This window comes from Uranotaenia lowii, chromosome 1 (assembly GCF_029784155.1).
Source record: "Uranotaenia lowii strain MFRU-FL chromosome 1, ASM2978415v1, whole genome shotgun sequence".
Classification (NCBI taxonomy): domain Eukaryota; kingdom Metazoa; phylum Arthropoda; class Insecta; order Diptera; family Culicidae; genus Uranotaenia; species Uranotaenia lowii.
This window is the reverse complement of record NC_073691.1, coordinates 91,868,032-91,895,604: the sequence shown is the minus strand read 5'-3', so window position 1 is coordinate 91,895,604 and position 27,573 is coordinate 91,868,032. Positions and strand designations below refer to the sequence as shown.

The 27,573-nt window shown below is 36.7% G+C and overlaps 2 protein-coding genes across 9 annotated transcripts in view; one reads left to right on the top strand and one right to left on the bottom strand.

The window, feature by feature from the left end:
• The window catches only part of LOC129740123 (uncharacterized), a 59,579-nt gene extending 36,617 nt beyond the window's left edge, over positions 1 to 22,962 (top strand). For all 4 annotated transcript variants that reach the window (XM_055731733.1, XM_055731732.1, XM_055731731.1 and 1 more), the window contains 6 exons: positions 10,409 to 10,679; positions 10,743 to 10,888; positions 10,951 to 11,136; positions 11,250 to 11,353; positions 20,977 to 22,136; positions 22,202 to 22,962. In XM_055731733.1, coding sequence (XP_055587708.1) covers positions 10,409 to 10,679; positions 10,743 to 10,888; positions 10,951 to 11,136; positions 11,250 to 11,353; positions 20,977 to 22,136; positions 22,202 to 22,653 — 2,319 coding nt within the window. In that variant the 3' untranslated portion in view covers positions 22,654 to 22,962. The remainder of the gene's footprint in view (positions 1 to 10,408; positions 10,680 to 10,742; positions 10,889 to 10,950; positions 11,137 to 11,249; positions 11,354 to 20,976; positions 22,137 to 22,201) is intronic.
• Positions 1 to 27,573, bottom strand: part of LOC129740122 (E3 ubiquitin-protein ligase highwire) — a 151,994-nt gene that overhangs the window by 103,082 nt on the left and 21,339 nt on the right. The window lies entirely within an intron of this gene.

Sequence of the window (27,573 nt, the reverse complement as noted above, 5' to 3'; positions counted from 1 at the left end):
ACCAAGGTTGCCGAAAACAAAACTGTGTTTTTGTGAAAAATAAATTTAGACTTTCTGTGATTTTACCAAGAAATTCTGTTTTCTGTGATGAAAAAAGCATTGATTTCATTGAAAAGTCATGAGAAATTGTGTCTTTTTTACATGTTACTTGAGAAAAAATCAATAAACAATAACAATCTTATCATGACTTTCCAATACAAAGTTAGAAATGCAAAATGAATGTTGAAATAAAAGATTTTAGAAATACGTACAGAAATCGCAAAATTTGTTAAATCTGTGAATATTTTCAAAATTTTGTGTTTTATGACACAGATTCTGTGATAAAAATTTGCTCAAAATTCTGTGAAATTATTATTTTCTGTGATTTCAGCAACCTTGTTTCTGACTCCGATAATCGTTCAAAAAGTGCGAAAACTCATTCCAAAGCTGTTAGTTTCTCTGAATTTTGAGCAGTGCAAATAAAAGAAAGTGAAATTTCGCCCGCAGTCAAAAGAAACTCTAGTTGTTTTCATCTTGCAATAAATTGAAGCCTTCCAATTTCCTGGGGCATTGATTTAATTATTTAAGTGTTCATATACGATTACGCCTTTTCGAAATCTGGGCACTTTAAAAGTTGATTTGTAACTTTTGAACGACGCAATAGCATTTGAAATTTAACGCACTTTTCTAAATATTTTTTGTTCGAGCTTGCACGTCTGTTCTCAGTGGTATCATTGTCTCAAAATCTTCGATAGACGAATGGGTCACATGTTACTTTCTGAGTGTCTCTTTATTCGAACATTCTTATGCCGAATCTGATATGGATGGCAGTTTCAAAAACTGACTCAATTCTTTTTCGTTCGCTTTCAGTCGCACTGGTGTTTTCTAGGACTGGACACTTTTTGTTGAGTTCATGAATTTGCAAAACTACTCCGTTCGTCACAATCAAAGAAGCTGTGAGTTATTGCGACATTATGAGCATATCGACCGTTTGAATCAAATGAAATTTTTTTTAACTTTTATCTCATAGTAAAAAGATCACTTCGAATGAGATCACTAAGCTGTCGGGCAGGAAGCCTTTGAAAAAAAGCAGAACAAATATGCAAATATTAGCAAGAACGCCCCATTAGCTTAATAAAAGAAAACTCGAAATAACATCCGGAATAGTCCTTGTATGCATGCAATGCTGTATTGCAAATTACCATCACGCTACCGAGAGTTCGTAGAACTACTCAATGATCCATTACAGCCCACACTAGCTAGTTAGCTAGTTTAACTTGGGGGTAGATTGAATCGATGTTGGTGGTACCCACATACATAATCTGTGTCTCCTTCTTTTGCAACAAATGCTCGCTCAATCACCACGCGACATCTTTTTGCCGGACTAAATGCCGGCGAACTGATGGTGAAAGATGTTTGTTTTATCGTGTTTATGTTGAAAATAGGTTCTATGACTGAAAGCGATGCGGGCGGAAGCAACAAAGCGAAATGAGTAAAAAAACGAGAAAATAACAACAGTTCGTCAGAAGACACCCGTTCGAAACTTATGTAATGATGGAATATTCAAATAAATACTCGGATGAGTCCGGACAGACAAGACAGGACAGGCTACGGCCAATTTACTAGTATGGATCGTGTCGAGTTCGGTCGGGTAGTCTGAAGTGAGTGCAGCTTTATTGGACATAATTCAGTCAAGCCAACTCAACGTGTCGGTGCTAAACGCATCATGATGATTGAATAATGTTCCAGACGTTCCAGCACTTCCGGCTAAGCCAGCAGACAAAATTTCTGGCCAGTTCGCCTGGCCAGAGAGTTGTAAATTTACATATTTTATGTATTTACATTCTGTGAAAAAAGCTATGGTTGGTCGGTTTTTTCCCAGCCTAAATTGAACACTCATTCAAACAAATCTTTCTTTATATGCTCGCTATTTTTTTTCTCTCTCTTGGGGAATACGATTGATGTGTGTTTATTGTTGCTCGGTAATTTAGTGATCTGGTGACCTTCGGGGTGAAATTCTTCGTTTCGATTTTCACACAACCGGTGCTGATGTTTTTTCCCATATTTAAAAAAAAAAATTGGTTGAAGAAAAACTTATGAATAAATCTTTCAAAGTTTTTCGAATAGACGAATTTCTTTAAAAAATGAATATCGAGTTGAAATTTCACGGAGTTCTTGATTTTAAGATGTATTGAGTGAAACCCCAACCTTCGAAAATGTGGAAATTAAATAATGCTCGAGTTTAGGTTGAAATTTTCTTTTCAGTTTGAAACAGATTCAGATAAGAGATTTTTTAAGTCAGATTTCATTTTCAGATTCAGAATGGAGATCACATTCATGTTTCCTATTACGATAAAGATTCAGAGATTTCATTTTTTTTAGATTTAGATTTACGATCCAGGTTCCAGATCCAGATTTCACATTAAGATAGTAGTTTCCGGATTCAGATTTAATTTTTTTATATATCGATTTCAGATTCAAATTTAGATTACGGATTCTAACAAGGAAGTGTTAGATGTAGATAGAGTTACATCTACCACCACACACAAGGATGTCAAAACCCCTTAGATCGGCTTGTCCAGTGAAAGATAACACATTTTTTTCGTCTATTCCTCTCAAGCTGTGCGGGGAAAGATAAATCGCATTGCAATCAAGAGTGAGATAGTCAACACATAAAAGTGAGCGAGAGCATTCACATCCGCTGATGAAGAGAATTCTCTTCTCAGGAAAAATCTATTGCGCTTTGTGTTGAGGAAAAATCTGAGCGCTTACAAATTTTTTTCTTGGTACGTTACTGAAAAAGATGCTACTCTCCGAACTAGAGGTGTTCTGATTCTTCAGGATTTGTTCTGATTTTCAAAAACTCCGCCTTGATTTTTCAAAAACTCTCGAATTGTCCTGAGTTTTGGAAAAAAAAACTAAATAATAATTGAATTTGTAGTTTAATGATGAGAACATCAGACGTATCTGTAATAAAACAGTTAAACTTCTTAAACTGATGTTAATCTACAGTTCAGATGATATTTAAACGGTATTTTTCGATATAAACTGCAAGCCACCTGAGAAGTTGATCTCTTCCGTTGCATAAATTTAGGCTTCTACAGCGCCGTTATTTCAGATTCATGTGAAATTCGTCAGTTATGATAAATAATATCACAGTTGGAAGTAGCTTCTGGATTTAAAAACACCTTTTGTGTAATTAATTAATTTTGATTTTTGAAAAATTGAGGGAACAGAAATGGTATAACAGTCAATAAAAATTTTACAAAAAAACTACAGATTTTTCTAATATTTTCCACCGATGATCTTATTTGTTGTTGGTTCACATTTTTGTGCTTAATACAAGGACAGTTTAACAGGTTTCAAGGTCTCAGTCTAACGCTAACCTCAAAATATGAAAGATCAGAATCAATTTTCGAAAAGGACGCAATAAGAATCTTTTTTTTCGGGAATAGTATCGAAAAAATCTGCCTTTAAAATGTTAAACACAGATGTTTATGACTGTTTTTGGCGATGCAATGGGGCCTGATTTTTAGAAAATTATCATGATATAAATAAAAATTTTTGCATTTGTAAAAGTTATAGAAATTTTTGATTTAAATCTATTCAAATCATTTTGTCCACCAAATAAAATCAAAACTTAACGGATCCAGAAGATTTGAATTCCCCCCATGAGGGACCAAAAAGGCAAGCGAGGTATTCTACTCTACACTCAAAATTTTAAATCCATAATCATATTATGATAATAGAGCAAATATATTAAAAAAACTAAAATAAAATTTAAAATTTAATAAAAATTAATGCCAAAAACTCAAAAGTACATCCCAAGTTCTAAATTTTGCTACAGTTTTTCAAAATTTTCTCATTTGTTCATAGACTAAGGTTGTCAGAATTTTTTGAGCACGTATCCGGGCCGAACAAATTTTATGTAAAAACCAGGCAGAATCCGCAGATTTGAAAGTCTTCTACCAAAATCTAGGCAATATCGGGCAATTTTGATCAAAACTTAGGAATTGCTCATCAAAAATCATGAAAAAAAAAACTTGAAAAAACCTTCCCTGATTATTTTTTTTTAAACTTGTTCCAAAATTTTTGGACGCATGAATAAAAAATATTTTACAACTCAATTTGTTTTAAAAAGTTTGATTTAAAATGAGAATAAGAACAAACCCGGCTTTTCCAATGAAATCCGGGCAACCGGGTCAGACCAAATTTTTTCCAAATTTTATATTAAACTAGCTCCCATACGAACTCCGTTTCGCTTTCAACTTGGAATATGTCATGAACAGTATGTATTAGAGCCAATTGCCAAGCATTTTCCAGATGCACTTCCGAATTCATTGTTAAGTTATAACTACAAAAATATTGGACGATCACTTTTTCTGTCGTATGCTACTAAATTCGAAATCAGGAATCAATTGACCGGGCCAAAAAAAACTCCCGTGTATAAATTTCGACACGATAGTTGCATAACAACGCAATTATTGCCACAAAATTAAACCCCTTTCGGTGGCCTCTTATACAGTCTTTGATATCTGAAATCAATTGCCCTTCCCTCAAAACTCCCGTGTGCAAATTTTCAAAGCAAACCATTGAATGATAACATCAATATTGCTAAAAACAGTGAAAAATTTATTTATATGGACGACCCCTTTCGTCGACCCCTGGCAAAACATTTGACATCTGAAATCGATTGCCCGTCCTCGAAAACTACCGTGTGCAAATTTTCATCCCAATCCTATGAATAATGAAGACGATATTGCAAAAATAATGAAAGGTTAATACGGACGACCCTTTTTGCCAGCCCTTACACTGAGTTTGATACCTGAAATCCATTGCTTGTCTTTAAAAACTCTCGTGTACCAATTTTCATCTGAATCCGATGTATGATAACGACAATATCGCATCAACAGTGAATAGTTAGTATGGACGACCCCTTTGGACGACCCCTGATTTTAGTTTGGATAAGTGAAATCAATTGTTGTTCCCTAATAACTCCTATGTGCCATTTTTCATCAAAATTCGGTGTGTAGGAACGTCAATATCACTAAGATATTGAAAAGTTATCATGGACGACCCCTTTGGCTGACCCCTGACCCTGAATTTAATATCTGGAATCGCTTGCTCGTCCTTTAAAACACTCATGAAAAAATTTTCATATCAATCCAATGTATAAAAACGTCAATATAGTAAAAACACTGAACAGTTCAAATGGACGACCCCTTGTGCCGACCCCTGACACAAAATTCAATACCTGGAATCAATTCCTCATCTCTCAAAACCCCTATGTGCAAATTTTTGTCACAATCCGACGAAAAATAACGTCAATATCGCAAAAACAGCGAACAGCTACTATGGACGACCCCTTCGGTTGATCCCTTACACAAAATTTGACACCTGAAATTGATTGCTCGTTTTTCAAAACACTCATGCGCAAATTTTCAACACAATCCGACGAAAAATAAAGTCAATATCGCGAAAACAATATTTGTCTTGTATGGACGACCCACTTTAAAAGGGGTCATCCAAAAATATGAAAACATTTTTCATCATTCCTAGCCTTAATGAGTATCCATGCCAAATTCCAGCTCTCTAGCTCTTAAGATGGCTGAGTCTATAGAGGACAAACAAACAAACAAACAAACAAACAAACCCACAGAAATTGCTTTTTATATATTATAGATATCCGGGCATATTTATATTATTTGTCGAACAATCTGGCAACCTTATCATAGAAATTCGTATTGAATATCAAATTTTAAATAAATCCATTTTGGAGATTCTGATTCTATATTCCCATAACCAAAATTGTATTTCTACATATTTTCGTATTTCTGATTCTGTATCAAGGATTCTTGATTTTCAGTTCGAATAATCATAAGAAATTAGGAATGAAAAGCTGCTTTCCTGATTCGGTTTTGCATTTCATATCAAATTTCATATCAAATCATTTGCATTTTCAATATATTGATAACTATTTTCCGAATATGAAAAAAAAAGAAGAATTTTGTTTTACATTTTAAATCGAAATTCTCAAACTTTATTCAAAAACAAAATTTAATCATTAAAAGCTTCTAAGTGGCAATCCAAAATTTAAAACTTATATTCAGATTCATCATTTGAAATTCACATTAAAATTCTGATTCACAATACAGGTTAAAAATAAATAATTGAAAAATTGAATTTAGAATAAACCAACAATACAGAATTTAAATAAAAGATTTATGAATGATTGGCTCATAAAATTTTGATCTGGAATTAAGATTCGGAAATCGTATTTTTTGTACATTTTCAGAAATGGTCTGTTAACACATTTCAGAAATGTTATAGAAATTCAGACACAGTTCAATTTTTGAATTCAGGTGCAGTATTCAGATTTTAAACTTAGAAATGAGTGAACGAGTTTTTCAATCAACATAAAACTATAAAGGAATTCAAGAGAACATGAACATAAAAATTTGCTTGTCAATTTCCAGATTTAATTTTTTTTTATCAGAAGAAGTTTCTACACACAATTCAGCTGAAAATCACAGATATAATGTAGAGTTTGAGTTAATTTTATATCTTTTGTTTTAAGCAAAATATCCCAAATTATATTTTAAGAAATTACCCATAGGATTTTCATTATGGAATTGATTCTTTATGAAAAATATTTCCTGTTGAAAAAAAAAACAACTCCCTATCTGTTCTGCAAAAAAAATCTATATTTTCTCAGTGTATTGATTAACATGATTGATATTGCAGTTTTTTAAAGCCGAATTTCAAACTGAAATCATAAATTAAGTTCAAGTTTGCATCGAGTAAATTTGATCCGAAAATTTGTTATCGCTTACTTATTTTTTTTGAAAATTTTTATTTATTTTCTTCAAAGGTTAAATTCTTGGAATTTGCAAAAGAGTTTGGAAGATTGGGCTCGTATGATTTGAGCATAGAATACGTTTTTTTTTTTAAATTGAAGGCTAGCTTAAAAAGAACATATTTTATGCTTCGACCTACCAGACTCTTAAACAAATTCTTAAATTTTAACTTTCGATGAAAACTAATTCCATATTTTGTTTCGAAAGGTTTCAATAAAAAAATAAGTTCATCCTTTAGGCTTAGGATAACTTTCAAAAGTTACGTTTTAATACAAAAACTATTATTGAAAACTTAAAAATAAATAAGCATATAAATAGTAAAAATATAATTTGTTTTTTTTTTCGTACGTTGTTGAGCAAAACATCATTAGGTAAAAATTAGTCACCAAACCCCCCCCCCCCCCCATGAGTCGGTTCTTCCTACGGCCCTGCCCTGGTTGCGAGCGCGCCCATCGCCAATTGGATAAATAAACTCCACTTTTTAGGATCAGATTTTTAAAACAAATTTCACTCATAACGAAGCATTTCAAATCTAATCAATTGAAAGTTTCACCACCCATCTTCGTTCGAACATTCCAATATTATAGCACGTAAGCATCGCGTCATTCCTTGGCCAAGATAGTACATACTTCCGAAAATATTCGAAAATTGGAAAAGCTTTCCGAGTACCGAATTTGGCCTCTTAGTCGGATCAGAGAAATGGCATGGAGGTTACCCGGACACTTCCTAAGAATTTAAGGAAAAAGAAAAAGGCATTCAAAAGCAACTCGATATCAAAATTTAATAAGTTCTTCAATTTTTCCTCTCTTCCATAATACTCATTGCAGATATCCGATAACAAAATGCGCCAATTTTTTACCAATCCTACCGAGATAAAAAATTTGTGAAAAAAAATAATACTGAACAAATTTTTAAATTTGTGTTCATAAAACCTAAAAATCATACAATTATTTTCATACCCGAATGGATGACTGAAAATACATTTTCATATATGGTCTGAGTGTGTAGAAAAAATGGGAAAAATAAAAGTACCGACATCTAGTGGTTCTTAGCTGAGTTGCAAAAATGGCGTCATTTATTTTGAAATCGCGGTTGGTATTTTTACACACGGTGGGAGCTCTAGCCCGAACTCTGGTTCTCTGTGATCATATCCTTAAATCAACTCGAAACGAAAGCTTTAAGTGAAACGCTGTGAATTTAAAATTTTCGTTTATTTAAATATAAATCCAGAATAAACCACACTTTGTTATGCGTATTGACTATAATACAACAGTCTTTTTTTTAATTAAGGAGTGTATTCGAAAAAAACACTTTGTTTTGTGAATAACTTTTGAAAGCATAAATGTAAATTGAGGAATTTTCAGCGAAGTTATCTGGTAATGTAATGTTCACTTATGAAAATTTTTGTGATGTTTTGTCAGTGGTCTTTGAAATAGCGTAAAATGAAGAATTTCTTAGATTTTAATTTTCGGGAAACACGAGCGCCATCTGTAATGCTTACTACGAACCACCTTATTATTCAAATCAAGGCTATTTTTGATCATTTTATAAAACGGACACTTTGTTTTGTCGATATCTTATTCGTTTATTGACCAAATTACATTGAATTTTCTGTAAAACATTGCAAAACTAATCCAGAACAAGAAGAAAGTGAGAAATTTAACCAAAAGTTTTCAACGATAAAATTGGTGCACTTTTCCTCGCACTCCCCTTAGCCTTTTACTGTTTCCGGCTTGACTTTTCGGCTGGCTTTTGTTCACATTTTCTTGAAATCGTCGATGGACTGTGCTTCTCTGCCATCCTCCCGAAGATTGTGCTTGATGATCGCCCAGTAACGCTCTACCGGGCGCAGCTCAGGACAATTTGGCGGATTGTCCTCTTTCTCAACAAAACTGTCGTGCGCCATACAATATCTTGAAGGATTTCAGTAGTTTGAGAGTAGCTGAAGCGTATTGTGCGGAAGCAAGGTCAGGCCAGAACAATGGTGGGCTTGTATGATGACGATAAAGAGGAACAAGGCGTTTTTCGATGCATTCCTTACAATAATTTTCACCATTGATGGTACCTGTTGTGAAATAAGGCGAACTTCTTTCTCCGCAAGAGCAGATAGCTTGCAAACAAGCACTTTTTGCCAAACTTTTCGATTTCAATGGATCGCTTATCATGAGGTACCTCCTTACCAACAATTGCGTTGAAAAATTGCGGCCCAGGAAGAGTGGCTGTGTCCAGTTTTCAATAAGTTTCATCGTCCATCAAAATGCAACGGTTACTTTGCTTCTTTAAAATCGTATCCAATCTCCGACATCGCTGCTTCGCTCGTTCGTGCTGTTCCGCGCTCCGTTTAGGATGTCTTTGCTTCCTGTAGGTCTTAGTGTGGTTCCTTCGTTTTATGTTTTGGACGATCCCAACGGAAATTTTCAGTTTCTTGGCAATTCTTCGAACAGAGTTGTGTTCATGTGACAACAAAAGCTTAACACAATTTTTCTCGATTTGTGGATTCACGGTGCCTCTTCTGGTTTCGGCTCTTGGATTTCTTTATCTATTCGTCCCATTTTATGAAATCCAGTCGCTTTCTCACAAAAAAAAATGTCAGTGCTTTGTCAACAAACTTTTAAACACAATGAAACCTGTTTCATCAAATTTGGGTTAAACTAAACTTTTTATCGTAACATCTAGGTGTCCGTTTTATAAAATAAACACTCCTTATACCTACTGGAAAAGAAATTCTTTCCAAACATTCAAACATCCTATTTATGATCTCTTGGGTTGACCAACGAGTTAAAAATATACACATTAGGTTTTGTAACGGTAAACTGAAGATTTGCATTATTTTATGAGCAGTTGATAAACTTTATGACCGTATAAAGCTTTAAAGCTTTAAGATTACTTAATTTACTATGGCTATTTTGAATGCAAACATTATAAAGCTGGGAGATAAGACGGCATGCTAGACACTTCGACGGAATGCCACAGAGAGACGTTTTGATCTTAAGTGATAATTGATGAAATTTTCAGTAAACCTATGTCTGAATACAGTGTTTACCTACATGTGTGAAATTTTTATGCAATTCAATGTAAAGTTACCGACTAAGCGTGTAAACTAGAAGTCGATAAAATCTTTTCGACGAACTGTTATCCAAGTTTTTTTTCAGTCTTTTAAAGGCAATATTAGATCCAGCCAAAACCCCATAATCTTTGTTATAATCCGTAGAAGGAAAGTAAGTGCTTTTGGCCGCATCTCAATTACCTTGCGCGTGATGAAATACTTGCTTAATTAAGTTCAAATCCGAAGAGAAAAATTAAAAACAAATGAGGAACAATCACTTCGGAGTTCCTGTTGTGATCAGCGGAAATAAATTATTTAATTATTTAATAGGTAATTGAAAAGTTAACCTAAAATAAGTTCATGAACAAGTACATTTCCTTAAACTGAAAGGAATAGTCAAACATATGGTTTTTGAATTGAAAGAAATCCGTGAATCACCTTCATAAGCAGTTAATCTCAACCTAGATGTTCGAAACATTACCTAATTTAAATCAAAACTTATTTCTCTATTCTTTACATCTTTCAGCTAACACTGTCAGGCCAGTACAACATTCCTCGGGAGGCCAGAGGCCTCAACCTGAGGCTTGGGAATCGGCGGGCCCGACTGATCATCGATAGCAAACAGTTTGCCAACAGCTTGCTGAACCACGTGCTCGTTGAGGGTAACTACGCAACTGGCAACGGCCAGGAGCACGTGGAGTTCCTGAGTGAAGCGTTCTGCCTGAACAACGGAACCTTCCCGGAGCTGGAGGTGAAAAATGTCCACACGGTCGTCTTTCGGAAGCGAACGTTTTGCCGTAAGTGTTTGTTTGGTTGTGGGAATTGTTGGAACAAGCAACTTAGCTTTTTCTTCCCAACAGAGGAGTTCAAACTCAACGTGACGAGCGCCAGTGACGTGATCATCATGCCAGAGGCCTTTTCCGTTCCGGAGAGTGAGATTCTACTAAGTAGGATTAGAGATATCCGGATCGACGAGGACGCCTTCCGGGGTTCGATTACAACGAGGGTAATTGGTTAAAAGCTGTAACTTTCTTGGAAATATTCAAAGTGTTTTTCTCTCCCAAACAGCTCGAAATCATCAACAGTGGCATCCGGGAGCTGGCAAAGCTGAGAGCTTCGTTTCGAGAGATCAAGTTTATTGGCAGCACCATCAAGGAGGTTTCGATGCATGCCTTCGATGTGAATAAGATCGATTCATTAATATTCGAAAACTGCGAGATTGGCGTACTGAAGTCACAGGCAGTTACTGAGAAGGTGCGGTTTCTATCTACTTAGAATTCTAGATTAACAAGAGGCCGCTCAAAGCGCCGCGACCAGATTACCATAAAATCTAATCTCCGTGTGTATTCGTTTGTCCACTTTTACAGCTTTTGTGCAAATACTTCACCATGACAGGCTGCAAGATAGCCGCGATCGAGAAGAACTTCATCGCCGACAGCGGACTAACGCATTTCAGGCTGGAAAGTAACGTGTAAGTAATTGTCTACCATATAAACTAATGTGCGGCGATCGTTATCGGAATCGTGATTGCGTGAGGTAGACGGGGCACTTGTAATGCCGCTGACATGACAGCCCAACCTAGCACGATATCACGCAAAGTTGTCACAAAAAGCGCCCTAAGGGAGGAAGTGCTGTCAGCAATTTGATTGGATTTAAACCAAATCGGTTTGACTTTGAGACAAAATTATCGGAGCAATTTATTGGTAGAACACGAGTCACAAGCAATCAGAGATATCTATCTTCGTTTTTTGTATTAAAATTTTAGATTATTAGAAGGTAGAAGGTAGAAATTTTAAACTCTGAAATTGTGTAAACCATACCATGTATATATATGTAGATACATTAGGGTGGCAGCCAAATTAGTCATGTCGAATTTCGCAAACTGACCATATACATTTTGTAGATTGACCCAAAATTTCAGTTCAATCGGACTTTATTTAGTGGTGCCTCAAAGAGCTCAAAGTTTCGGATTTTTGACTATCAAAAATCATCATAACTAGGGGACACCAAAAGAAATCGGAAAAATCGAAATTTTTATTTTTATGCCTAATGACTTAAAAATGCATAAAACGTTGAAATCTGGGTGTTGTCTCGGAAAAAAAGTTACAGAGGTTGTATATAAGAAACGACCGAGAAGTTCACGTAGAATTACAATGTCTTTGTGCGTCAATATGCTTTTCGTCTTAAATTAGCATTCTAGAATAAAGTATGTCGAATTTGTTTTAAAGGAATTTATCTTCAAGAAAAGTCATTCTTCCATAAATTGTCGTTTGATACCTATTAATGGTCTAAAACGACCCATAAAGATAGTATGCAGCTTTTTCAACTGCATAGCAAAAGGCCGTCGAAATGATTGCGCCCGGCAGTTATGCAAGTAATGTGACCAACACACGAGCTTTGTATCAAACGCTTGCGAGAAAAGCTTACAACGACTGCTTTGATCTAAACGCTTGACTCAATGCAAAACTTTCAAACTGTTTAGCCTTATGCGTCTCGTTGAAATCAGTATCTTGTTTTTATTTCCCTTCAGATCACCTAGCAATCACTAGCTAAAAATGTTGCTTTTACCTAGGATTCCGAGGCAATCGTTGGATCAACTATGTTTTCATATAATCAAGCTTCAATAAACGGCCCTTTTCAGGGCCAAAATCTTAAAAAGAGAGAGTCTTGACTTTTCTGTTAACATTCAGGGATGACGAATGCGATGGGTGGGTGGTGTGGATGGTCTGGATGGGTGGGTGGTGGTGATGTGGGATAGGTGGGTGGATGGTGGTGGTGTGCGATGGGTGGGTGGGTGTTGGTTGTGTGCGATGGGTGGGTGGGTGGTGGTGGTGTGCGATGGGTGGGTGGGTGGTGGTTGTGTGCGATGGGTGGTGGTTGTGTGCGATGGGTGAGTGGGTGGTGGTGGTGTGCGATGGGTGGGTGGTAAGGATGGATGGTGGTGTTCGATGGGCCAGTAGCATGGAAGGCCGGGTGGTGGTGTGCGATGGGCGTGAGAAAAGGATGGGTGGGTGGTGGCGTGCGATAGGTGGGTGGTGAGCGATGGGTGGTGTTGGGAAGTGTGGTGGGGAGGTGTACGGTGGGTGATGGTGGGAAATAAGCTGCGGTGGGCGGGTGGTGTTCCATGAGTAGTGACGGGAGGTGTGTGTGGCATGGCGATGGAAGGTGTTGATGGGAGTGTGTGTGTGTGTGTGTGTGTGCGTGTGTGTGTGTGTGTGTGTGTGTGTGTGTGTGTGTGTGTGTGTGTGTGTGTGTGTGTGTGTGTGAGTGTGTGTGTGTGTGAGTGTGTGTGTGTGTGTGTGTGTGCGTGTGTGTGTGTGCGTGTGTGTGTGTGTGTGTGTGTGTGTGTGTGTGTGTGTGTGTGTGTGTGTGTGTGTGTGTGTGTGTGTGTGTGTGTGTGTGTGTGTGTGTGTGTGTGTGTGTGTGTGTGTGTGTGTGTGTGTGTGTGTGTGTGTGTGTGTGTGTGTGTGTGTGTGTGTGTGTGTGTGTGTGTGTGTGTGTGTGTGTGTGTGTGTGTGTGTGTGTGTGTGTGTGTGTGTGTGTGTGTGTGTGTGTGTGTGTGTGTGTGTGTGTGTGTGTGTGTTTGGTGATTGGTGTCGCGGGTGATCTGAGCTATCACTACTTGCTCCCGCTGCAGTTGGCCATCTCTGTTCTGCTCTGCCCATGTGACAGCTTTGAATTTCTCTGAAAAAGTGAAACAAACCGTCAGTCGACCCCTTCTTTTATTCCTTTCGCTTGAAAAAAAATACAAAACTCAGGAAGGGGCGGGGCGTCCTAGTTTTCTTTCACTTTCGAATAGCCAATCAACGTTGAGCAGGCTTGGTATGTCTTTTAAGAAAGATGTCTTTGAAAGAGGCGTTTTTCGTGACGCGAGATCCGTTCGCGAATTTCAATTTGCCCCCCTATAGTGTTGCCGTAAGACGTAATTCTACGTCAAAATTGACCAAACATTGATGTTTAACCCTCATCCGCATCAGATTTCATTACCCTAATCAGCACTAGGAGTGTCAATTTGACACTATAAGCTCAAATCGTTATAACTTTTGGCGTGTTCAACCGATCTAAACAAAACTTATATCAATAGAAACTTTGTAATGTCAGTAAAATATGTTTAGAACATATAGGGTAACGGACTTATTTTGGACCGGGTACATATTTTGAACCGCCTTGCAGCTTTTTTTCCAATATTTCTCTCATAAATCATGTTAATCATGAAAATTTTGAACAAATATAGTTAAAGCTACTCCTTAGATTCTAATCGTATCTAAAATTTCATTCAAATATGCTGATAAGGAAGAGAAAATTGAAAATAAAGTTGTGATTTTTCACAGTTGCACCGAATCAAGGCCATTTCAAGAGGACGTGCAATCATTGGAGTCAACTTTCAAGAGATTTTCTGCATAGCTGTAAAGAATTTAACAACTACAAACATGTTCACAGCTGTGATAAAACACTTGGAAACTAGTTATTTTGCTCGAAGAACCAGAAAAAACTGGTTTCAATAGTAATTAGACCCATGTCGAAAAAAGGTCCTACATTATTTCTTAGGGACTTATTTTGGACCACTCTACATAGCCTGGATATTAAACTTGCTGTTAAATGTTGATGAACGTAATAAGACATTGTACGACGATATGAAAGAACTATGCACACTGTTTAAATCACTTATCATAAATAAAATTTTGAATTCTGGCATTATTAATGGCAACTGTTTGATAAGCAGTTGTCAAAAGCTACAGCTTAAAGAAGCTTAAAGACATGAAAACCCGGATATGCACCATTTTTTTATGTAAGATGCTTCATGAAAAATTATTGACAGTTTGGTCTAAAATTTACAACCATTCAGGTTAATTTTCTAAAAAAAAATTATACTTGGTTAGATAGGAGAAACGAAATATAAACCCCATGTAAAGGAGGGGTTTGGAAAAATACGACAACAAATCGACAAATTTGCAACGAGTTTTATTGTTGAAACAGTACAAATATCTCCGTTCATATTAGAACAATTTTAACAAAATCATAATTCAACTATAGCTATTTAAGTTTCAAAACTTGGGAGGAAATTGTTGAAATGTGTAAAAATTACAAGCGAAAAAGTACTAAAAATCTAGTTTTTCAACCTGTTGAAAAATTTACTCCAACGATATTTTTTTATTCAAGAACGAAAGTTGTTTTAAAGATAAAACTAATTTTTTTTTTTTAATTTTCCATCCAAAAAAAACCCTTTAGATGATAAAAAAGACAGCATAAATTTCGCACTTTTTATCATTTTGAACCTATGTTTTCTACAGAACTAAAGCCAATCCAAATCCACTAAGGTTTTGGAAGTCAAAATGCATCAATTGATGTCGTGGAGTTACACTGTCTCAACTTTTCATTGGGTCGCTTGTAGGAGATTTACGTTCTTAAAATTGATCCTAAATATAAGCCAACTGGCCAGTATTTAACACTGCAGAACCAACTTCGTCGAGATTGCAGTGTGCTATATGACGGAGGAGTTTTTTCTGTTTTCACTCTATTGTTATCGAACAAACAAAACTTGACTAGGGTAAATGATCTTGAGCGGAACTAAATGGCTCAATTCGACGCAACTCGAAACAGTTGATCAAGCGGTATGGCTGTGGGTTATATCCGAACAAAAAAATTTTCAGTTCAGCGGATAGATCTTGGTTTCTGCTTTCTAATGATGATTTTTAAAATATTTTAGAGTAAATCATAATAACCCTAGAGCTGTTTTACAGGAGTAAGAATTCTGATCTTGAGCGGAACCACGCTGATCTTGAGCGGAACTAAAATATGATCTTGAGCGGAACCATTTTCTTCTGTCAACATCTTTTATAGCTCTCATTCCTAATACTTGTGTAACTGTGAAACTTCAATTAAATTTCATCTTTGAAGATTTTAAAGTTAAAAAAATCAATGTTTTTACGTAAAAAGGGAACTTAGCGTTCCAAAGTTGTTCTCAAAATATCCGTTCAAATTTATTGCTTGCTTAACCTTCCAAAGCTGTTCGCAAAATTTGCGTTTCGGGGAAATTTGACTTGTAATTTGTTGTTATTCCCGTGGCCGCAAATGTTGACCGATTTTAATGATATTGGATTCATTGTGTAGGTTATTTTTTCTAGTTTCTAAATATTTTAAAAGGAAGTGAATTTGTTCTACTAGGTTGTCTGTAGTTGGCTCCGAATAAAAAAAGTCCCAAAAAACAATTTTATTTTTAAATTGCTTATAATTTCTGACAACTTTGCAGTATTTGGGTGCTTTTTTAATTTCTAGAATTGTTAAGAATACATCTATCCGACGATGTATAAATATGTGGGGGTCCAATGAATTTTTTGATCGCTATTCTGGATTTTCCGTTAGAAAAAAAATCTAACTCAAAACAAAGACATCCAATTTTGACTTTGCATCGCTGTATCTCATTTCTTAATGAATTGATATTTCAAACTTAAATTTTAGTTTTTTGTCGTTAATTTGAATAACATTTTCATAGATCATATTTGGTCTCTCAAAAACGTCAGTTCCTCAGTATGTTGTAATTATGATTAAGATGCTTTGAATCTGCGCTTCGGGTCATATTGACCCGAACGACTTTTGAAGGTAACGACAGAGTCAGAAATACATAAGAAGATGCCTTTAATAACAGATTTTGCAAAAAAAAATACTGTACATTGCTCTAAATCAATGTTTTTGAGAAAAAAAAACTGATTTTTTTTGTCATTTCTCATTCCCTTAAATACTTTAATTACATTGGAAATTCATGATAAAATTGATCATTTTTAAATTTTAGTTGGGAAAAATCAGTTTACGTTGAGAATCTTTTCATACCTTTCTAATTCAAAGTAAGCAAACTAAATTTAATATTGACAAAAAAAATTATAATTATGGAAATTTAAAATTTATGGAAACATTAATTATTTAGCTCAATTGATAAAACAATCATTTCTCAAACCGACTTCCAGTTCGAGCTCAAGTGTTAAATCAAACACAAGGGAATTGGATAGAGTTTAAATACCGGGCCACCAATTGAATCGTGGAGTATTATAAAATAGCTAACCCGGTGTGCTTTGCTACACTTTGTAAAACTGAAGGAATGTGTGTTAAAAACAATTTAAATATTTGTTTATTAGGTAGAATTCAGGTTTTCAATTGGAATTTGAACATATAAAACAACCTCTTCAAATGAAAGCTACTTCTTAAAGTACGAATAGTAATGGCAATGGAGATTGATTCTTATTCTGAAATAATGACTTAACTTTATTGGCTTCATTAGTTCTCGAATTATGCCAAAAAAATATGTATGAAAGCCTTCCTCCTCCTTCCCGTCGACCCTCTGAAAGAAAGAATCAAAAAAACATTTCTTGTACCCGAAAAATTTAAACTTTTTGTGTGCCTAGCTTGGTACGCTATGACACCAATTAATTAATTTTTGTTCTATTCGAATTTAATTATACATCTTTTCTTTCCCTAAAGCTGATATAATAAGGAAAATACAAAGGTGCTGCATATATTCAGGGGTTAAAATCACGTGTGAGACATTAGGCATAAGACAGCGCACCTAGCGGTTTATTTCGGAAGCTAGTAGTTCCGCTCAAGATCAAAGATGGTTCCACTCAAGATCATATTTTACTTTTAAAAACTACGCGATTTATTGATATTTTGATAGAAAACTTGTTACTAAAACTCGAATAATGCTTCTTTAAGAATTTTTCTACCATTTTAGTCATTAAGAATCAGTTTATAACGGCCAAGGGTTACATAAATTGACGTTCAAAGTCAGCGTAGATTGATGAAAATTGCAGCAGAAATGCGTATGTTTTTAAATCTTCTAATAACATTATTTCAGTTAATAAACTTTAGCAAAAATGTTAATGCTTGTTTGAAAAGATTTTGAAAAAGTGTTTTTTCAACATTTTGATAATATTCATAAACAATTATTGCTTATATCTTAGGAAAAATAAATGGTTCCGCTCAAGATCAGATTTCGACTAGTTCCGCTCAAGATCATTTACCCTACAGGAATAAAAAAAAGATCACCTGAGTTATTTACATAAATGCGCATCAATCGCTTTCGTAATTATAGCAAAGTTTAGAAAATGATAACTTATTCAGTTTGAGGGTGGTCCAAAATAGGTTTAGAGGGTGGTCCAAAATAGGAACCTTGTGGTCCAAAATTCCGCCCAGCGTTATGATCGAAGAAACACGTTTTTAGGCTTAAATCTTGTAACATTGTTACAAACGACGATATGTTTCGATAGAAAAAGCCTTATCTTCGTAATTAACGGATAAAGCAGTCAAAAACTGTAACATGTATTTTTTTTTATTTTAGAAAATTGCATAGCTCCTTCCCAAAGCGGTCCAAAATAGGTCCGTTACCCTAGCTAGATGAAATTTCAATTTGTAAAAAAATCGCGCAAAGTAGTGAACTTTGAAAAATTCCAGTAAATTCAATTTTTGTTGCATCGAAAATCTAAAGGCAGCAAAATGTTAGAATTTCAATAAATTTTGTGGTCATATTTTTTTTAAACTCTACCATCGCTTAAACAGTATTTACTAGCAATCGAATGAAAAGTAGGTTTTTCAGACCATTTTTTTTTTTAACTTTTTGTGATCATTTCATTAAAAAAAATTTAAAAACATATTTCTTGGATTCATGATGTAGGCTTTCAGTCGGAAAAGGGAGTTTTTTTTTTGTCCAGGCTTCCAGGGTTCGTCTATAAAAAAAAGTAAAGATACAATATTCAAGAACTTTTGAAATCATTTGGAGTCCCCGAAGACATTTTTTTATTTTGAAGCTTCTGAAAAAAGCTACAAGCCTTCAAACTTGCAATTTTTTTTTCATAACACCAGATATCTCGACGTTTCGTGGTTTTCTAGGTCATTTGGGGACCCCCATTTCGTAATTTTTCAAACCCTGAAGTAGATATTTCAACGTTTAATGTATTTTTAAGTCATTTGGCATCAACATTATAATTTCTATTTTTTCCGATTTCATCAGAAATGCATTTTAATACCGGTTCTAGTGATGTACAGTAAGGATTTTTTTACGCAGTACGTATTACGTACTGAGGTCTCAGGTCTCAGGTCTCAGGTCTCATATCTCATGTCTAATGTCTCAGGTCTAGGTCTCAAGTCTCATGTTTTTTGTCTCAGGTGTCAGGTGTCAGGTCTTATGTCTCATGTCTTATGTCTCATGTCTCATGTCTCAGGTCTCAAGTCTCAGGTCTCAAGTCTCATGTCTTTTGTCTCAGATCTCAAGTCTCATGTCTCAGGTCTCATGTTTCATTTCTTTTGTCTCAGGTCTCATGTCTCAAGCCTCATGTCTTAGGATTCAGGTCTCAGGTCTCAGTCTCATGTCTCATGTCTCAGGCCTCAAGTCCCATGTCTCTTGTTTCAGGACTCATATCTCATGTCTCATATCTCATGTCCAAAAACCACGTAAAAAAAGCCGTGTAAGAAAAACCCGCACAAAAAAAGCCGCGTAAAAAACCTTACTGTAATTAAATTAGCGCTGCAATACTTTACACAATTTGAGACCTCTAAGCGCAGAAATAAGTTAATAATGCGATTTTGAGTTAATAATGCTAAACGGGTTTTCTCATTGAAAACTAAATTTGGTGATTTTTTCAGGTTTATAGCCTTTTTCTACACACTTTTACGTTCGAAAGACAAATACAAATTCTCGAAAAATATATGCAGAATGACCAAACATAAAAATTTAAAAGTGTGTTTTCTCGGAATTTGCCTCTATGCTCCAAGTACCTCATATGATAAATACAAATGTGAAGTACCTACTTTCTGAATATTTATTTGTAACAAAAAGCTTATATCCCAGTCTTCAGTGGTGATCCAAATGAGCATCAGAAATTCAAATCTTTCCCGACGTTTCTGGATTTTTGTTTGGGCCAAGCTTGGTAAGATGGATACAGGATTTGAGATCTAAATCCAGGGTCTAGATTTCAACTCTAGAATTAAGATTAAAATTTGGTTAAATTTGAACTTTACGATGTGATTGCCTCTAGCCCAAACTGGTTTGCGGAAAATCACTTGTAAATTTTTCACTTGAAGTTCTGCGTAGAGAAAGATTTGTAGCTCTTTTTTTTTTTTTTTTTTATTGGCTTTACCTCTATAACATAACCGGCCAAGTGTTGATTAATCTTCTACTTACATGTCTATTTCACATTCAATTACAAAATTAGCTATCGTTTTATATAATTCAATGTCTTTCTTTTTTAGTATCAAATGAATATCGGGTGGAATTCCTTTTTTCATTAAAATTCGCCAGATAGGTCTACGAAGATTTTCAAATCTGCTACATGCGAAGATAATGTGATCAGAATCTGCGATGGATTCGCCACAACTGCACGTAGCATCCAATAGGATACCATTCCTAGTGAGATGAGCAGGGAGCCGTGAATGATTTGATATTAATTTGGAAAGGATTACAATTTGTCTGCGGTTGAGATCCAAGCTACTAAACCATGGTTGGAGCGAAACGTTAGAGATGATGCTGTGACAGAAACGTCCTTTAGTTCCTGAATTCCATTTGGCTTGCCATTTGTGCACTGTTGTACGCTGAATCGGAAACTGGATGTCGAATGATGTTAAAAATATAATCTGCTGTTCCACCATTGATGCACGCACTTTTCGCCTCTTGATCTGCCAACTCGTTCATCGGAATACCTCTGTGAGACGGAACCCATATCAGATGGATCTCGTACTTTATTCTTTGTCCTTCAAGAATGGATGCTTTTATATCGTACCAAGCAACGGGATATTTTTGATTGATGTTGATTTTTTGAAGGCTCGTGAGACAACTCAAACTATCGGTTAGAATAATATACTGAGCAACAGGAAGACTTTGTAGCTATTGTAGTTCTGGAAACCCTCAGTGGTCCCAGAAGTTTTTAACTCGGTTTCTGTTCATTACTAGACATTCCCTTCCACTCACAGAAGATTCATGAGCTGATTGTAATTCATACAACTGAATAACATTTTTATATTCATACAAATAAATAAAAATTATAAATTGAAAATAATATCAAATTTGATTGTATTCTTATTATCTTATAAAAATGTAAATTTCAATTCCAGAATAAACGAAACGGCAGCGGACGCCATAAAATTCACCGGTATCTCATCGACGATAAGTAACAATAAAATGATCAAAACGGGCAAAAATTGGTTCTATCAAAACGCCGGCTGGACGAATGTCGTCATTGCGAATAATTCCTTCGGAGAGTTCAACTATTTCACGCTGGAACCGACGGCGGGTGTGCCGGAAGTGTGCCGATTTCACGGAAACTCAATCACCCAGGCTCAAATAAGGAGTTTCAGCTTCTTTCAGCACCAGGCCTGCAGTATGACGGAAACCTCGTTCAACAAATTGTGCAGCTGTGACGAGCGTTGGCTTAAGGAACTATACTTTCAGGATTACGACAAGCTACTGCGGGAAAGCTATTGCCGGGTTGAGGAAACGCTGAGGCATTGTTACAATGCTAGTACTTTTAACGTTAGGGCTTTTATGCAGCAGGTTTGCGATGAAACGACTCGAACGATCGACTGCTCCCGAGGACAGAAGGAGAAAAAAGTCGAGCCACATTTCGTCAGTCCAACAGAAATCGAGTCAATGGACTACAACGACTATTACCAGTACATCGCGTTTGCAGTAGCAGTAATTGTCCTACTTGTCATACTAATTTTATGTATTGTGTTCTGTAGAGCATGTTGTAGAAAGAACTCAAACAGCTCAGCAGATGTCGTATCTAATGCTTCCTTTACCATGACTCACAAACCCTCGAAAGCATTCACGAAGGACGACAAGGCAATAATCAATCAAACTTTGGAAAAGATAAAAGAAAAACAATCACCTGAAATGTTTGAGGAAATCTTCGTTCACACGAAAAAACTTCTCGATGGAAATTCCACTGAAACGGAAAAGGTTCTCACAATTGGTGAAATCGTGAGAAAATTGAATGAGTGCGAGAATAGTGGAGATGACTTTGTAGCCTTCACCGATATCCTGTATAGACATTTGGCACCTAGTCCGAGCACCTCTCCTCATGAAACGATCTATGCGGAACCATCAGTTGCTGGACCAGGTACCACGGTGCTGCAAGCTACTGGAACTGGTCCGGATCACATCTATGCAGAACTCACAAGTGCGGCACAACCTTTGCTGATAAACGAATATGCCGCCCCCATGGATTTGAACGATCCTCACTACTCAGAACCAGTTCAAATAATGAACAAAGGTAAATTTGTCTGTTCCACTTTCAACTGTACTTTTGTTAAAACTATTTTCATTTTATTATTCTAGATAACACTCGTACGCTTATCACACCATACGCCATAGGCAATAACATAGGAGCTACCGCGGCTTCTGTCCACTATAGCCAAAAAGCACTTCCACAACCGCAACCCGGGCCATCTCGAAATCTTCCGGATATTCTAAGCACCAATGGCGGCGGCAATAGTGGTCCAGCCATCGATAGCCCATCGTCATCTGGGGTTCAGTCCGCAGTGCCCCAGCTGCGGTATATGGATCGATCTCCAACTAGCAGTAGGGAAATACCGGAGTACACTCTGCCAGCCAAAAAAGTGCCACCACAGTCCAAACCCGTTCCGCTACCCCGGATCGAACATCAGGCGTCCTTCGATTCCGACTCGAGCAGCTCGACTTCCAACTCGTCCTCTGGTCGCTCGGATCACTCGGGCGGAAGTGATGTTACTGTTAAAATAGACGATATCGTTGAGTATGCCGATGCCTGACAGCCAAACCAAACAATTCAGGTTAGCAGCAACGTTATTAGTCCATGCGAACATGATCGAGAGTGAGGTGAACTGTTTTTTTTTGCAATAAGACGTCCAAAAAGAACTACGAACTTATCTTTCACGAGATAAACGGTTAGACAAAAGTGATATTAATTTAGATCAGAACATGTTTTTACGTTTTTAACAGCTATGTTAGAATATGTGCGAATTAATGTTAGGTATTAGTAAATTATCGACTCTGTAGAACACGGTGTAAGTATTAAAATGTACTATTATTGAAAATATAAAAAAAGACTTCCATGCTAATTGCTGTAATCTATTTGTTTTTTTTTTCTCATCATAGCTGTAAGATGGATATGACCCAATTCACAGAACTATCCCTTCATATGTCACCAGTTGGATCTTTTAATAACGGATGTGGGTAAACTTTCAAACGAAATTAGACGGTTTTGAAAGATGGCATTTTCTTCAACCCTCATCCGCTCTATAGTGTGTCTAAATGACTCTTCTGAAAGTTTGATGCTTGAAACTGATGCTAATGAATTCATCTAATCTTTGATTTAGCATTGTCACTTTCTTCTTTGGAAGCTCTCTTAGAGAGCTATATGACACTAGGGACACCGTGGACACATCACTTGGCGTTCTCCAATACCCTGACAGTTATCCCGACGCATTGAAACTAGCCCGAGTAACTCCTATTTTCAAGTCTCGAGACAACTCAGACGTTTCAAACTACCGTCCAATCTCAACGCTCTCAGTCTTGAACAAAATCCTGGAAAAACTTCTCGTCACTAGATAAGTGAGTACCTATCGAGTCCACGCCAATATGGATTCAGAAAGGGATTCAGTACTTTAACAGCAAATTCTGAATTCCTAAAAGATGTACATGACGACCTGGAAAATCGCAACTACGCTGGGGCCCTGTTTTTGGACCTGAGGAAATCATTCGACACCATGTTGCAAAAATTGGAATGGTATGGAATAAGAGGCCAGCCCCATCGGTTAATTGAAAGCTAAAGTCTGTTTCACATAGAATCTGGTCGGATAAAATAGATCATTTCTCCGCAAAAAAATAACGTACAACAAAAGTAAAAATGTCATTTTGTAGGGTTGTTATTGCAATTTAAGTAAAAAAATACATAAAAATCATTCATCAGCTTTTCGGATGAATTTTCGAACTTTTTTTAGGATACCACCCATTATTTTCTGCACAGTACTGCTGGTAACCTCATTCGCCATCTTGTTCCACCACTTTTCCATTTGAGCGGGGTTTTTCATGGTTCTGCCACATTTCTTCAGTTTGCTCTTAACTATTGCCCAATATTTCTCGATGAGACCAAAATCCGGACAATTTGGTGGATTGATGCTTTTTTCAACAAAATCGACCTTGTTCTCCTTATACCACTTAACGACATCCCGGCTGTAGTGGCAACTTGCCAGGTCCGGCCAGAACTTTACCGGACCTTTGTGGGACCGAATGAATGGCAAAACCCTCTTCTGAAGACATTCTTCTTTGTAAACATTTCCATTCATTGTGTCCCCAGTGATGAAAATCTTAGTCTTCTTCCCACAACTACAGATCCTTTGCCAAATCATCAACTTACGAGCATATTTATCTGCGAAAACAAACTTGAATCTAGCCGCAACATTCCTTTTACGCTTCGCAAGGTAAAATTTGTTACCGGGTATTTGTCCAAAATCCATTTTGATGTAAGTTTCGTCGTCCATCAAAATGCTGTACTGTGGTTCGTCTTGAACTTTTTCGCCAAATCACGCAAGGAGATTCCAGGATTATTGTGAACTGATCTAATTACCTTTGCTCGCAGCTTCCGGTCATATGTTCCACTTTTACGCCTGGTTTGATTTGCTCGATCAACCGTAGGGGTCTCCCGGTAACGTTGCAGCACCGAATTTACAGTCGATTTTGGATATTTCAGGAATTTCGCGATCTTTACCCCTGACCACGTCGGTTTCTCTACGTGAGTGTGCAGAATTTTCTCTCGCCTTCGCGTTCCATCGTCGATAACTTTTGACTGACTGCTTCAATCCTGATGAAATTTTCACCACTAAGTAAACAAACTATCCGGATCAAAACACTGTCAATAGATTCGCGATGTGACAACTAGGGACGCTGTAGTAAATGAAAAGATGCGACCAGATTCTATGTGAAACAGACTTTACATAACAGCTCGACAGAAATTCGCGTCTCTGAAAGGATGCTCAAGTAGCAAAAGGTTCGTGGCAACGGGAGTACCAAAAGGAAGTAACCTAGGCCCGTTGACGTTTCTAGTTTTTGTTAACGATCTTCCACAACTAAAGGTTCATGGCAAAGTTACGCTCTTTACCGATGACACCATAATTTCAAGTCCTTCAGCACTGGCTTCGACTGTAACCTGCTTTCGTTTCGTTTTTTTTTCGGTTATAGTCGTTTTAACATCTGTATTTCATTCGCGACTTATATCAGCGATGCAGTAGGCGGACTGTCATTGAAAAACTTTTCCGGTACAACTGTGATCGATGTTTACTCTTGGGTTCGAACTCACGGAAATCGGCTCAGGAAGCAACTGACTTGCCATCTGGGCACAATTTTACCGTATATTTAAATAACGTGCCGCTATTTAGCTTACTCCCATTCTCAGCGCTGTAGGACATGTAAAAGCCACCTTAGGGAACTGCAAACCATGTAAAACCGTGTCCTCAAGACTGTTTTCATGCTGGCCTGGTTTTATCCGTCTGAGGCGTTGTATGGCATGAATAATTTAGTACTTCCCATTCGAGGCGCACAGGAGTTCCACACTCTAATGTTTACCCACAAACTCCTGACAAGCAGAGAATCCCACCACAACTTGCGCCTCGAAAGAATGACGTCTCGCCGTTTGTCCAGAAACGCAAATCTTCTCCGCCTGGACGAAATACGGGGAAAAGAATCCTTCACAGAGCGTCACCTCGCTCACTGCAGTGCTCTGACATATTGTGTATTGTAAAAAATTGTTAAAATTGTTTTGACATGGCTTTGTTCCTGCTGGGGAAGAGGCTCGAGAGAATCTTAACTCCAGCGGGCCGCCCCTGTCCGAGGAAAAAATAAAAAATTAATATCAAGGACTGGGTATCAAAAAAACCCTAAAGACAAAACCTGAACTGCACGTTTTCGGGACGGGAGAAGTGAACCGTTAGGGAACGTCCATAAATGACGTAGCTTTTTTTCGAATTTTTATACCACCCCCCTCCCCACTCGTAGCAATTCGTCACAAAGTCATAGACCCCCCCTAAATAATAACGTAGCTTTAATAAACCCCCCCCCCCCACTTTTAAAAATCGATATTTAATTTAGAATAATACAAAAAAATAACAAAAAAAGGGAAAGAAGTTATAAATGGAAGTTTAAAAAAGCATATCAATCAGTCAAAAAAAATCAAGCTACCTTTCAACAAACAGGATAGCTAGTAAGTATTCAATCAGTTGCGTCGGTCCAAATTATCTCCATTCGGGATTCCAATGAAATCGTTGAGCAGCTTTCCTCCATCGTCTGTTGGGCTGGAATAATTGCATCTGCGATGTCAGCTGCCTCCACCCACTCTCTATCGTCCTCCGGAGTGATGACCAGCACTTCTTGTCCTCTTTTGCCTACAATTCGCTTTGGACGAATCTTTCTATCCGAGGCTGGGGCCTTGTGGATTTAGCTATGCTCCTTTTGGAGAACATTTGAAGCAATATATAAATTGCATTTCTTGCATGTACGCTCCTTGATACGCTTGAAAACAGTCGGGCAGTAGGAGTCAAAAGCTACATGCTACAGACTGGATTGAATTAAAGCTTAGTTCTTTTAGAAATGGGACACTTTCTTTTGCTAATAACTCGTTTACTAGTAATCGGACATTCAAAATTTTGACAGCATTTTGTTGCCTGTAAAAAGTACTATCCGACGTATTTTTTTCAAAATTTAGAATTTACGTGTTTTTGAGATATTTACGATGCAAGAGAAAAAGGAAAAAATAATTTTGCACAGTTTCATTCAAAATTCATCATTATCAAATTGATAGCCGACAAAACCGTTGATTATTCAAAGAACTACTGTATGTGAGTGGTGAAAAAGTATGGAAATATTGTCAAAAATGTCCACTAAGTTCAAATCAACCATTGGAGTGAAGCATATGATCGGCAACTTCGGCTAAGGGTCATCAGGGAACTCAAGTCTCACACCAGCATTTTTAATTTTCAATTAGCGAAAAACTAAGGGTAGATCGCTGAAATTTCCAAAAAAAATATTCTCCGATAAGCTGAAAGTGTTGCCTATTGATGAGTCATTCAAACCTAACCTCAAACAAACATTTTTTGCCAGATCCACAGCTCGTAAGCTGTATATCTGGTTCCGAGGCTATGGGACAGATGATTTCTGATGAACGACAAAACTATGAAATACCCTATTTTAAACAAATTCCAGCGTTTGAATCCTATACCACGTCTGCTCGTGGCAAGGTCCAGAGTATATTAAAGTATGTATTTGCTGGCTATTTTGTATAAAATATAATGATTTGCCAAAATTATGCTCCTGTGGAAAAAATAACAATTTTCAATACGAAAACTATGATTTTCACTCTTTTCAAAAGCCTAAAAAGAGTAATCTTTTATGTACCCTTCGCAACCTACGATCTATACTAACCGATTATACTTTAAGTTCAATCTCCTCATGGTTTTACTTCGTTATTTCCAGATTTTGCCAGCAGAAATTCCAATAAAAACGCTCAAAAAGTTGCTCAAAAATAATCAAATTTGGTAATTTCGAAACAGCTGTATCCACTAAAGTGGCCTCAGTTTCTCTTAAAAAAGAAAGATTGGTCCAAAAAGTAATAAAAATTGAAGGAGAGGGATGTAGCCACCTAAAATACAGATTATTAGAAGTATTAGTTTGAAAAACTG